Raw genomic sequence first — 12,499 nt, 5'->3', positions numbered from 1 at the left:
CTAGTACAAACGCCTCCAATACAAGTCTTCAACCTAACTATGTTTGTCTATACTTTCAATAGCACTGAATCCTTCACTATAAGGTATAATTAAGGCTGTAGTTCTGTGTGAAAATCTCAGTTTCTGAAAGAATAGTGTAAATATACTTTTACAGCAGAAAACATTTGCTTTATTGACAAGGCTAGTTTTCTGCTTCAATAAATATGTTTAATTGTGAAATATCTTTTTTTAGACCGTGAAGTGCCGTGAAATTAGACATTTTTTACCGTGAAGAAATACAGCCCAGGGAATGACTAATAGTAAGCAAGGTCACGCAGACAAACATTTCAGCTCATGCCTTCAACGTGTATTTCTGTTCACAAGCTCCTCTTGTTGGACACAAAATGCCAAAAATATGAAGGATTACAATATAAGACTACATGTAAGCTTGTTCATCTGCCTCAGTCATCATTACGCTGTAAGTGGCCAGCAGCCACTCTGCACGCTATGCAGCTGAGAGCAGATGCTGTCTTCACAATGCCGAGCCAGCTGTGATAATCACTTTGCTCAGGATTTGAGTCACAAAGGTAAAGGCTGTTTTCACTGTGTCTCCACGGCTCATAACATCAGCAATATTGTTTTGTTTTTTTTTTTTTAATTTATAGTCGCTGCCAATGGTTTTTACCCCGGTTTTCTCTCCAATTTGGAATGCCCAATTATTATTTTATCCCGGTTCACTGCTGCAACCCCCCGGCGACTTGGGAAAAGGAGACTGAAAAGGAGTCCTCCGAAACGTGTTCCTGCCAATCCGTCATTTTTCACACTGCGGATCCACAGCGAAGCCACCAGACCTATAGTGCCGGAGGACAACACAGATCTGAATGGCTCCACTGCAGACCTGCAGGCGCCCTATCAGCCACAGGAGTCGCTCGTGCGTGGTGATCCGTGGATTGCCCTGCCGACCTAAGCACTTCCTACCCGGGCGGCGTTCTGACAATTGTGCGCCGCCCCCTAGGAACCCCCGGTCACGGTCGGCAATGGCATAGCCTGGATTCGAACCTGCAATCTCCAGGCTATAGGGCGCATTCTGCACTGCACGTGGAGCGCCTTTACTGGATGCACCACTCGGGAGCCCTTCAGTCTTATTGATTTAACCAGGAAGAGCCCTTGAGGCAGCGTCACGACACAGACGAGCGTATTTCAAACAATGCAACCATAACGAGGGGAGCCGTAAGCAACACCAGGGGCTCATTTCAACCATGCAGGAATGTGTATCTTCTTCTATTCTCTTTTTAAACTGCTGGTGGCTGCTTTTCAGCCCTCTCTCCTCACAGATTCAGTCCCAGACTTAAGCACTCCGCGTGGAAAGCTGCCTCAGTATTAAGCCTCTAAACTTTCAATTTGCCATTTCCCCCGGCTTTGCGGAGGATGACAGATGGATATCAGGAAAGCAGGCATTATAATCTAGACAATTTCATCTGTCACCAAATGAAAAGGAGCAACCTGGACCTGAATTATTGCAGTGTACTTTAAATAAATCTTAATTTTGCATGCCTATTGTCCACAGTTGAGTCATGTTTTAATATATTTTTTTCTACCGATGACCCTAACAACTGTTGCCAGCAGACTCAGACAATGTTGCCTTATTTTAATCACTGTGCAATATGTCCTTGGCTAGTGACACAATCGACCATGCCATTCCACTTTACAGCAGATTTGACTGCAGCACGCTTCCTGAGTTAGTCTTACAAAATGATGCCTCTAAAACATGATAGCGATTTATTCATCTGTGGCTTTCAACACTGAATAAGAAGACATTGGGCCAAACTCATTCCAAGCTATTACAACAGAGTGCTGCAATGGCATCACTTTCTTTTTACAAGTAAAAACTGGTGATGTTGCAAAACCCTCAATAAATCACCCAGTAAACTGACCACTTTATTTGCCTGCCTGACTGATCACGTTGCCAGTTTGTTGGTGTGACAGGTGCCCTGGAGTTTGTGACCTAAATGCGTATCGTAATTGTAACATTTAAAACCAGTCTATAAATCTTTCTTTAAACTGGGTGAGTCAACATTTAGCTAATAGATACATCTGAAGAACATTATCTGAAGCTAAATGAGCCCATTGAAGCGTTTGATTTGGCATTGTGTGCTGCAGAGCTGCCCTTGCACTCCGAGAGCCAATTTCTCCACTTCCCCACCTCCTCTGCATTCTACCAAAAAAGACGTACACATTTCAAAACTTTTAAGAATGTGTTTGTTAACATTTATGTATTGAGCTAAATCAGAACTTTTTGGGGGGTTAAATCTAGGAAATAAATACACGATTTACATTAAATCTGGGAAAAACACTGTTAAAATATAAATACATGGAAGCCGCCATTTCGTCTCGCTTCACTGACACACTCGCCACTTCAAACATCATTTCTCTGGTTCTACAGTTATCGTCAATGGCTCATTTGAAAGGTGAGAACCTGGACTAATTAGCGGTCATTTATGTATTTATTTCAAATTTTCTATCCTTTTAAAAAAAAAAAAAAAAAAAAAACATTTACCTTTTTACAGAGCTGCCTATAGTAATAGTCACGCCTCCCTTACTGACTCTCCGAGCCCCCAACTTTGAGCACAACTGTTCTATCCACTGGCATTGCATTGCCCTGCATCAGGGTAGGACCGAGCCAGTATCTTCATTGATAACAGCAGCATTACCCCACTTTGGAATGGACCAGCAATACAGACCGGTCTGCTATCCCTAACCCTTGCCTTCAGTCTATATTCTCTAGCGATTCTCTTTGTGCCAGGGATTATTGCTAAGGGTTAAATGTACGACGGAGATGTGAATTCATTTGCAATACTAGATTGGAAGGGTCTTGATTGAATTCTAATGTACTGTTAATCTTCCAATCTTGTTTACTGATTAATCATTCCGCTCTACGCAATTCAGCCACGACAAACTACAAATGGTTTTTCTGTGCTGAGAGCGACGTTCACAATACTAACAATCTTTCATATTTGCTTTGCCAGTGTTTGAGAGATTCAGTCTTTGTTCAATTATACATGAAGCAGGCTGTTTAAATGACTGTAGTATTTCTTTTTTATACTCATTTGAATAACTTAAAAAATGAAATATTATTCCTGCTTTGGAGGTTTTGTTTCTTCACTTTTAATATTGGGCAAAGTAATTCAAACTACTTGTAATCTTTTATGAAAGTTAGTGTTCCCTCAAAATAAAGATGTCAGAAATTAAATCGAAAGTGTTTTCATTAGCGTGTGAATAAAAATGACCGGAATGACTGAGGACAGCAGAATGTTTGTAGAAACTAGAGATCAACACAATTATAAAGAAACACAAAGGCTTCTCGGGAGCAAAATCCCCAAATCTAAGTAAGCGATTGTCACAGTTTGGGAGAAATAACCAAATCAGTATTGTATCCTGGCTGTTGTTGTCACATTCAACTTTAGAGCTGGCCAATGTACACGTTAAAACTGCATCTTTTATAACACATTGTATCTGAATTCCTGCCGCTTACAGGGACAAACTACAGCAGCAGCTGTGTTACTTTCCATGTTGACAGTTCCTAATAATGGAAGTAAAGGAAATAATGTTGCTCACGCTAAGAAGAAAGAAGAAGACGAGAAAGGCGTAGTTAACACTGCTTTGAAAAGCCCTTGAATAACGTCACTCTGAAACAGGACTCTTCTTGAGCTGAGTAGTTTACAGCTTCCTCAGATCTCAAAGAGTCCTTCTTCACAACACATTGTCAATGAAGCCGCAACGTCGTCCTGTCAAACACCAGTCTGATTTGTGCTGCTCCATGGCTGGCTTTTTCTTTGTGAACGAGCGGTGCAAATAACCACAAGTCCAACACAAGCAATACTGATTATAGAAACCAGTCCCATTGCTATCTTTAAGAAATGCATCTTATTGTTTGAGCATGAGGACCTCACTGAGGGAGTTAATCTGCTCATGAATGAAAGCCCCTAAAGGAGGTTGCTCTGTGTAATTCAAGCAGAGGGGCGAGGTGTATCTGCTATATACTGTAGTCATTTAAGAACCCAAACTGCCAATGAAGCCGTGCTCCTCTTCATTGCAGACGGGTCGTGATGACGAGACTCAATCTGAATGAAGGCAGCATTCAAGCAGAACTGATCCGCTGAGAAGTCAAAGATATCCCACCAGACTGGTGCATGCTGGGACAAGTCATCAATGAGCCGGGATAAACCCAAAGGAGGACAGACTAAAGTGAAATATTGGGTTATAGGACGGCGAACTTAAGGTATGATTTTATGAAGAATACAGCACGGTCAAAACTGGGCACGGCTGATGATGTCATCAACAGGGTATCTCTCGTGGAATACAGAATGTGAAACCGGTGCTCTGATTGGGTCAAATATCCTGAGCAATCTATAATAAAAACAGTACACTCGGGGGCTCCCGAGTGGCGCATCCAGTAAAGGCGCCCGGGAGGAGTGCAGGATGTGCCCCATAGCCTGGAGATCGCAGGTTCGAATCCAGGCCATGTCACAGCTGACCGTGACCGGGAGTTCCTAAGGGGCGGCGCACAATTGGCTGAGCGCTGCCCGGGTAGGGAGGGCTTAGGTCGGCAGGGGAATCCACGGCTCACCGCGCATCAGCGACCCCTGTGGCCGATAGGGCGCCTGTGGCTCTGCAGCGGAGCCGCCAGATCTGTGTTGTCCTCCGGCACTATAGGTCTGGTGGCATTGCTGTGGATCTACAGTGCGAAAAATGACGGCTTGGCAGGAGCACGTTTCGGAGGACGCGTATTCCAGCCTCCGTTTCCCAAGTCGGCGGGGGGGTTGCGAGCGGTGAGCCGGGGATACAGATAATAATTGGGCATACTAAATTGGGGTGAAAATCGGGGTAAAATAATTGGCGACGACTAAATTAAAAAAAAAACAAACAAAACAAAAACAAACAAAAAAAACCAGTACACTCAAAGGGTGTTAGTGTCAATAGTTTCTTTTTTAAATGTATTATTGTTAATTTTACATTTTTGTCTAAATGATAAAAACTATGTATTTTCAGTAATTAATGACAGCTAATAGCTAGTAGGCGTGTCAATACTTACAGGCACATCTAGAACAATATAACACAATTTACAAACCTGTTTGTTCTGTGGAGAGTTTACCAAAGTCCATCCATGTATTTTATTAATTCAACTTGGCTTAGCTACCATTCTGTTAAATTAATTAAAGACAGCTCAGAATAAAACATTTAAGCCAATGAAACAATCTCTATATGCAAAACTGCTTTCAAATTGAAAATAGGTTTTGTTAATGTGTTACAGTGCTACAGACTGCTTTCATATAAATAAAATAATTAACACTTGCGGAAAATGGTCGATAACATTAATTTGATTTCTCAGCGCAGGGTGACGGATGTGTATTGAAGCAGCAAAAGGCTTGAACTAAAAAGTGGTGATGTTAAAAAGTGACTTCACACAACAGCACTTCACACCACAGCACAAACGAGGAGAGGGATCTGCCCATTAATCAAGCAGACACACTGAAGCACAGGGAACATGTGAACTATTCCTACAGTAAGCACAACAAAAAAAACAAAATGACAACAATAAACTCTACGCGACTGCGGGATCCCACAGCCCTCTTGGGGCTCTGAGGAATAAATGGAATGTGAAACACTGAATCACAGGGAGCATACTGAAATCCTGCTTCAAGCCCTGAGAGTCTCTCCCTGCCCTGTCCCTACTGAGGGCTGCCCAGGAGACTCGGAGCCCCCTGGAACGGCCACTGTCCCCTACCTGTTTGCTTTTGAGGTCAAGTGAGAGCTCATAGTCGGACGTGGAGGAGTGTGAGCAGGCACTGGCCCCCTTGTTCCTCTGCACCCTCATGGGCGAGGCGGTGTGATGGAGGCTGGCTTTCACACCCCCCCGACAGCCCACTCCCCCCTCCACTCCGCTGGTCGTGGTGCCTGCCTCCTCCTCCTCCTCCTGCCCTCCTCCTCCTCCGCCTGCAGTCTCCCCGGCCTCCCCCGGGGCACAGCTCGCCGGCATGGAGTTGCTGCGGAAAGGAGAAAACGGCATGTGAAGCTGCACCTTCAACCTCTTCTGGGGGCTGAACGCTGAGTGCTGAGATCCTGGAGGTCTCTCTCTGTCTTTACAGAGGAAAGATTAGTGCTGAGATCCTGGGGGTCTCTCTCTGTCTTTACTGAGGAAAGATTAGTGCTGAGATCCTGGGGGTCTCTCTCTGTCTTTACTGAGGAAAGATTAGTGCTGAGATCCTGGGGGTCTCTCTCTGTCTTTACTGAGGAAAGATTAGTGCTGAGATCCTGGGGGTCTCGCTCTGTCTTTACTGAGGAAAGATTAGTGCTGAGATCCTGGGGGTCTCTCTCTGTCTTTACTGAGGAAAGATTAGTGCTGAGATCCTGGGGGTCTCTCTCTGTCTTTACAGAGGAAAGATTAGTGCTGAGATCCTGGGGGTCTCTCTCTGTCTTTACTGAGGATATATTCTAGATAGTTCAGCTGTGTGAGATTATTAAAAAACAAAGTTCACAGTAAAGCTACAGCTGTGGCAAGTGGTTTTGCATCACCCTATAGAATGAACAAATTCTGCTTCATAAAGTCGAATGAAACCTGCCGAATAATGTTACCTTGTTAACGTACTGAATTACACACCGCTTTGTAATTTTCTATACTCGTAAATGAAAACTAACAAAAATGTGACATTTAGAAATGTAACATGCAATACTGTACTACTATTCCGGCTTCCGGTAGACTTCTGCGATATCATTTTGTAGTTTCTTTGATCACATTAAATAAAATATCTAAAATATGTTCATCCTAAAATTCTAGGTGATGCAAATTTTGGCAAGAGCTGTAAGGGCCTTTTTGGGATTCCTGTCGTAGTAAAAAGAAAACTTAACCCTATCAACTAGAGGGGAATAAGGCCTTTCCACCATGAAAACGACAGAGCTAGGATTCTGGGAAACCAGAGGAGGGCAGCTTCAGTGAGACAGACGCAGACTGCTTGTCAACATGTTCATCTAATTTTATTACTGTTTCATTGCGTTACTGCTGTAATTATTAAAAATGTGACCTACACTGAAGACAATGATTAAATAAGTCGTTGACCACGTCTACACACAGGGAGACGATGACTCTGATTCAGTTATTGTAAGTGAGAACCCTAATTGGATCTTAAAGGACACAGAGTGCTTATAGAAAACTAATTAGGGTTGACCGAGTGGTCCTTCAAGCTATGCACAAACTGCTGGAATCGTTTTCAGCTGCTGTAAGCCCTGTGTAAATTAGTATTTTTTTTTTTTGTATCTTTTTTTTTTAATATTGTCTGGAAGTTTGTTCTAGGAATTCAAGTTAATTAGCTTTACTGGGAAATTCTCTGTCTTTTTACACAGTTGAGCCTTCATGCAGAATGTGAAACTAGGCACATTGCAATCGTCATATTTCTGGTGTCACTGCATGTACTGTGGCAGACTAGGGGGAGGAAGACAAATACATGTAGTTCAGGAGGGGCTAAGGAACAAGACGCTTTATTAAAAATAATATTCAATAAAAAACCAACCGTACCGCAAATGAAAGAGCTGCACGGAAATGCGCTTCTCTGCAGCATCGCCGTGTATCACCGAGCTGATTTCAAGAATGTGGGTTCGGAAAAAATCGTGCCAGTTTCGGCGATTTTTCGCTCACTAGCCCTAGTCTTGTTCTTCTGCTGCAGACTAAACCTGAGGATCAGCTGATCCCCAACTCGTTTGTTCGTTGCAATTGGAACTAACTTAATCTGCAGCTGGGGATGATCCCCAGGAAAGCACTGTAACAGCTATACTGCAACTTATCACGCGTGATGCGCTGTACCAGAGTTCCTAAGGTTACACTAGACGGTACTGTTCCGTCCACGCTCACTCCAAACCGATCCCATGCCTCTTAATTAGGGCTAATTAATGCCTATTGATGTGCACTGATTGGAACTAGTGCTAACGCAATCTTTTTAATGAATATTTCATTAGCTGCAAAGCGCATTCTGATTGAGTATTTAATTAGTCATCATCAGCGTTATGGGGTGAGCTGATGCGAAGTTATCTTAAGAAATGTTTTCTTATTTATTGTTATAATTATTGAGGAAAGCGAGAAGACGTGCCAGGGAAAAACAATCTTACCTCATATTAGCACAGCATCGTTTGCATTGGCATGTCTTATTATTTTCTGTTGGTTACTGAGTTTTTCAATAGTTTCCATGTTCCACCTGAGCCTCACACTAATGCTCCATGGTGCTCATGAACAGCTCTGTGAGCTCACGGGGGTTCAGGTACTGCCATCAGATCGGCACAGCAGGGAAAAGCACAAGGGGCTTTTCAGAATGCTGTTGTGCTAATGTGGAGCAGGAGCATCTGAAAGAAAAGCCTTGGTTTAACTGTGAGGATTTTCCTCAGATCAAGATTTGGGTATTAGTCCTGTTGGAATGCTGTTCTGGGACAATCAGGATTCACACAGTTCTGGTCAGTTCTTGGCCAGTGTGCTCCCCAGTGTGGCGTACAGCAACAGAGAGAGTGACAGGGATTTTCTCATCACGCAGAGAAGGTGTTTTGTGGCTGACGTCACTGTGAAGCTGTGGGATTGATCTTTAAACATCGATTGATTTACAATGTTTTTTGTAAAACTGTTTTTATGCAAGAAACCTCTTTTAGTATATCTACAGCATGTAAGTGTGGTGTTAGCTAGATGTAAACATACAGCCCTCGCTGTCACAGCCCCTCTCACAGCGCTCGCTGTCACAGCCCCTCTCACAGCCCCTCTCACAGCCCCTCTCACAGCGCTCGCTGCCACAACCCCTCTCACAGCCCTCGCTGCCACAGCCCCTCTCACAGCCCTCGCTGTCACAGCCCCTCTCACAGCCCCTCTCACAGCGCTCGCTGTCACAGCCCCTCTCACAGCCCTCGCTGCCACAGCCCTCGCTGTCACAGCCCTCGCTGTCACAGCCCCTCTCACAGCCCCTCTCACAGCGCTCGCTGCCACAGCCCCTCTCACAGCGCTCGCTGCCACAGCCCCTCTCACAGCCCTCGCTGCCACAGCCCCTCTCACAGCCCTCGCTGTCACAGCCCCTCTCACAGCGCTCGCTGCCACAGCCCCTCTCACAGCCCTCGCTGCCACAGCCCCTCTCACAGCCCTCGCTGTCACAGCCCCTCTCACAGCCCTCGCTGCCACAGCCCCGCTCACAGCCCCTCTCGCAGCCCTCGCTGTCACAGCCCCGCTCACAGCCCTCGTTGTCACAGCCCCTCTCGCAGCCCTCGCTGTCACAGCCCCTCTCACAGCCCTCGCTGTCACAGCCCCTCTCACAGCCCTCGCTGTCACAGCCCCTCTCACAGCCCTCGCTGTCACAGCCCTGCTCACAGCCCTCGCTGTTACAGCCCCTCTCACAGCCCTCGCTGTCACAGCCCTGCTCACAGCCCTCGCTGTCACAGCCCCTCTCACAGCCCTCACTATCACAGCCCCTCTCACAGCCCTCGCTGTCACAGCCCCTCTCACAGCCCTCGCTGCCACAGCCCCTCTCACAGCCCTCGCTGTCACAGCCCCTCTCACAGCGCTCGCTGCCACAGCCCCTCTCACAGCCCTCGCTGCCACAGCCCCTCTCACAGCCCCTCTCATAGCGCTCGCTGCCACAGCCCCTCTCACAGCCCTCGCTGCCACAGCCCCTCTCATAGCGCTCGCTGCCACAGCCCCTCTCACGGCCCTCGCTGCCACAGCCCCTCTCACAGCCCTCGCTGTCACAGCCCCTCTCACAGCCCTCGCTGTCACAGCCCCTCTCACAGCCCTCGCTGTCACAGCCCCGCTCACAGCCCCTCTCGCAGCCCTCGCTGTCACAGCCCCTCTCACAGCCCCTCTCACAGCCCTCGCTGTCACAGCCCCTCTCACAGCCCTCGCTGTCACAGTCCTGCTCACAGCCCTCGCTGTCACAGCCCCTCTCACAGCCCTCGCTGTCACAGCCCCTCTCACAGCCCCGCTCACAGCCCCTCTCACAGCCCTCGCTGCCACAGCCCCTCTCACAGCCCTCGCTGCCACAGCCCCTCTCACAGCCCTCGCTGTCACAGCCCCTCTCACAGGCCTGCTCACAGCCCTCACTGTCACAGCCCTCGCTGTCACTGACCCACTCACAGCCCTCGCTGTCACAGCCCCACTCACAGCCCTCCGTGTCACAGCCCCTCTCACAGCCTCACCCAGGAGCCAGTGCGGCACTTAATGATCCCCATTTCATCATCTGATTGTGAAACATTAACGACTCCCAGACTCCACAGGCGGCAGAGCGAGTGCATGATTATTAATGAAGGAATATTAAGATCCTGATTTCTTTAGTTTTTCTTTAATAAATTCCCTACAGACACAGTAATTCACATGGCTTGCATAAGAAGGAAGCATCCTGGTTTGTGTCTGACCTTGAAGCCTAAATTCCGCCCTGCTTCTCTATCAATCCTTTTCTCTCTCTTTATTCTTCCTTTCCCTCTCACTCCCCTTCCCTCTTTCCCCTCATTCGCCCTCCATCTTTCCTCTACCTTTCTTTCCCATTCTTCCACATTTCCTTTTTCATCTGTCTTCAGTTTTCCTCCACCCCTCTCTCCTTTCCCCTCACTCATCTCCCTATCGTACGTACGGTACGGAGCACATTAACACACAGGGATCTGAGATCTGAGAGAAGCATGGTTAGAAATGTCTGCCTAAAGGACGTTTAGCGGAAGTCCATTTCAGCTCAGTCTCTGTGACTAATAACTTGCTCTGAGCAGAGCAATCACATTAAAGCACAGCCCGGATGAGGCGCTGCAGTGGACGTGGCTGGACACAAATCTCCTGGTATCTAATCTGTTTGTAAAGCACGCAGTGGGGATCAGGGAGAGAGGAGGGGATTAAGAGACAGAGGAGAGTGGGCATCAATGCTATCATACCAGTCTCTCTGCTGCCAGTGGACCCCATTGTCTCCACAGAGGATACTCATCTGTCAGCGGTTTCAAAATTCAGAAACAGTCCCCGTGACACCCAACCATCTACAACAGAAGGTCTCAAAACCAGGCCGCTGCCTCCGCATGGCTGCACACAGGCTGCTTCTCTTGCACCTCACTGGGTAAAGTGGCTCCATTATGTGTTAGATCTATTTGACTTGACAGAGTGCTGCAGTGCCCCCACCAGCCCTTCCCCAGGGCCTCAGTGACTGAATGCTTCAGCTTCTGTGGTAAAGCCCTCAAGGTCAAGGCTGGTCTGTGCCCTTGAAATAGTACCCAGACTCAGAAACTATGCTTCAGGACGTGTTTGTGCTCTTTTATTATATATCAAACAAAACAAAGGTTGAAACAAAAACACTTCTAAAACACTACAAAACAAAACAACACCCACGCTTTGTGTATTATTTATATTTCTCTTAATCTTTATCTCTGTCCCACTGTTGAGGCCTGGCATGGTCCTTCACTGAACTATCTCCCTCTAAACAAACAATCCTTTGTCATTTTATACCATGTGGCCAGGGGTTGATTGACAATTAATCATCATGTAATCACCAACTGGCCACATTCCACACTTTTAATTAATCAATAAAACATGCAAACAATTACCCCTAACCAATTTACAGCAGAGGGGTGGCTGTGCAAAGGTGGCCATCTTGGCCCCAGGCTGTTCCTCTGCACCTAAGCCAAGATGGCTGCCAGCCACCAAACACACACACACACACACACACACACACGCACATGCACACACAAACACACTTCTAAAAACTCTTCAAGATTCTATTGCACATTATACCTATTGCTGCACCAGTATGCACAAGTGAAATAGAGCTGCCTAACTCCCCTAACCCTAACCCCTACATATCATTCTTTGCAAATGGTCCTGGTCCTGGTCCTACAGTAGTAGTTATGATTTTGTTTACTTCAGTATTAATGACACGTATTTTGATGAGTGCTTGTGCCGAAGGTCTCTTGGTTTCATGCAGATTCTTTGAAAACGTGTTTCCTGCTACCTCGTCACTTCCTGTGCTGTAGGTCCTGGCCAGGTATGTTGGACGTGGAAGCTGGGAGCAGAACTGTGGCCAGGCTTTTCATACCAAGCAGGATTTGCTCGATGTTCTGCCATCGCACCATGATCTTAATGATTTTGTTTTGTTATCTTTTGAACCACGTTTGCTGTTCTCTAATGAACCCCGCCAACTGAGTTCATCACTGAAATGAGGGCTTTAAAGAGGAGGATATGGAAATGCAGCCTGAGGATTCATGACAACACCCTGGGAGGTCTGCTCACAGTGAGAGAGGGATCCTAACATTCATTGTGAAGTCTGCTCACAGTGAGAGAGGGAGAGGGTTAGGGTTAGGGTTTAGGGTTTAGGTTTAGGGTTAGGGGAGCTGCACTTTGTAATCAGTACTGAAAGGGTTAACAGTGACTAGTGTGACATTCGAGTGTGGATTACAATGTGAAGAACCAAATCAACTAAACAAACACAGTGCAGACAGCGATGCTTTACTGATAGACAATCGTTTCTGAAAGTAG

General features: G+C 46.4%; 1 protein-coding gene across 3 annotated transcripts in view; it reads right to left on the bottom strand.

Annotated features, from left to right (window-relative positions):
• The window catches only part of LOC117415070 (IQ motif and SEC7 domain-containing protein 3-like), a 59,768-nt gene that overhangs the window by 28,463 nt on the left and 18,806 nt on the right, over nucleotides 1-12,499 (bottom strand). For 2 of the 3 annotated variants that reach the window (XM_059026905.1, XM_059026906.1), the window contains exon 3: nucleotides 5,765-6,023. The exons of the other annotated variant lie outside the window; for it this stretch is intronic. In XM_059026905.1, the coding sequence (XP_058882888.1) occupies nucleotides 5,765-6,023 (259 nt within the window). The remainder of the gene's footprint in view (nucleotides 1-5,764; nucleotides 6,024-12,499) is intronic. 3 annotated transcript variants of the gene reach the window in all.

Source organism: Acipenser ruthenus, chromosome 7, assembly GCF_902713425.1.
Source record: "Acipenser ruthenus chromosome 7, fAciRut3.2 maternal haplotype, whole genome shotgun sequence".
In the NCBI taxonomy this organism is placed as follows: Eukaryota; Metazoa; Chordata; class Actinopteri; order Acipenseriformes; family Acipenseridae; genus Acipenser; species Acipenser ruthenus.
Note: the sequence above shows the minus strand (reverse complement) of the source record. Positions and strands in the feature narration are given on the sequence as shown.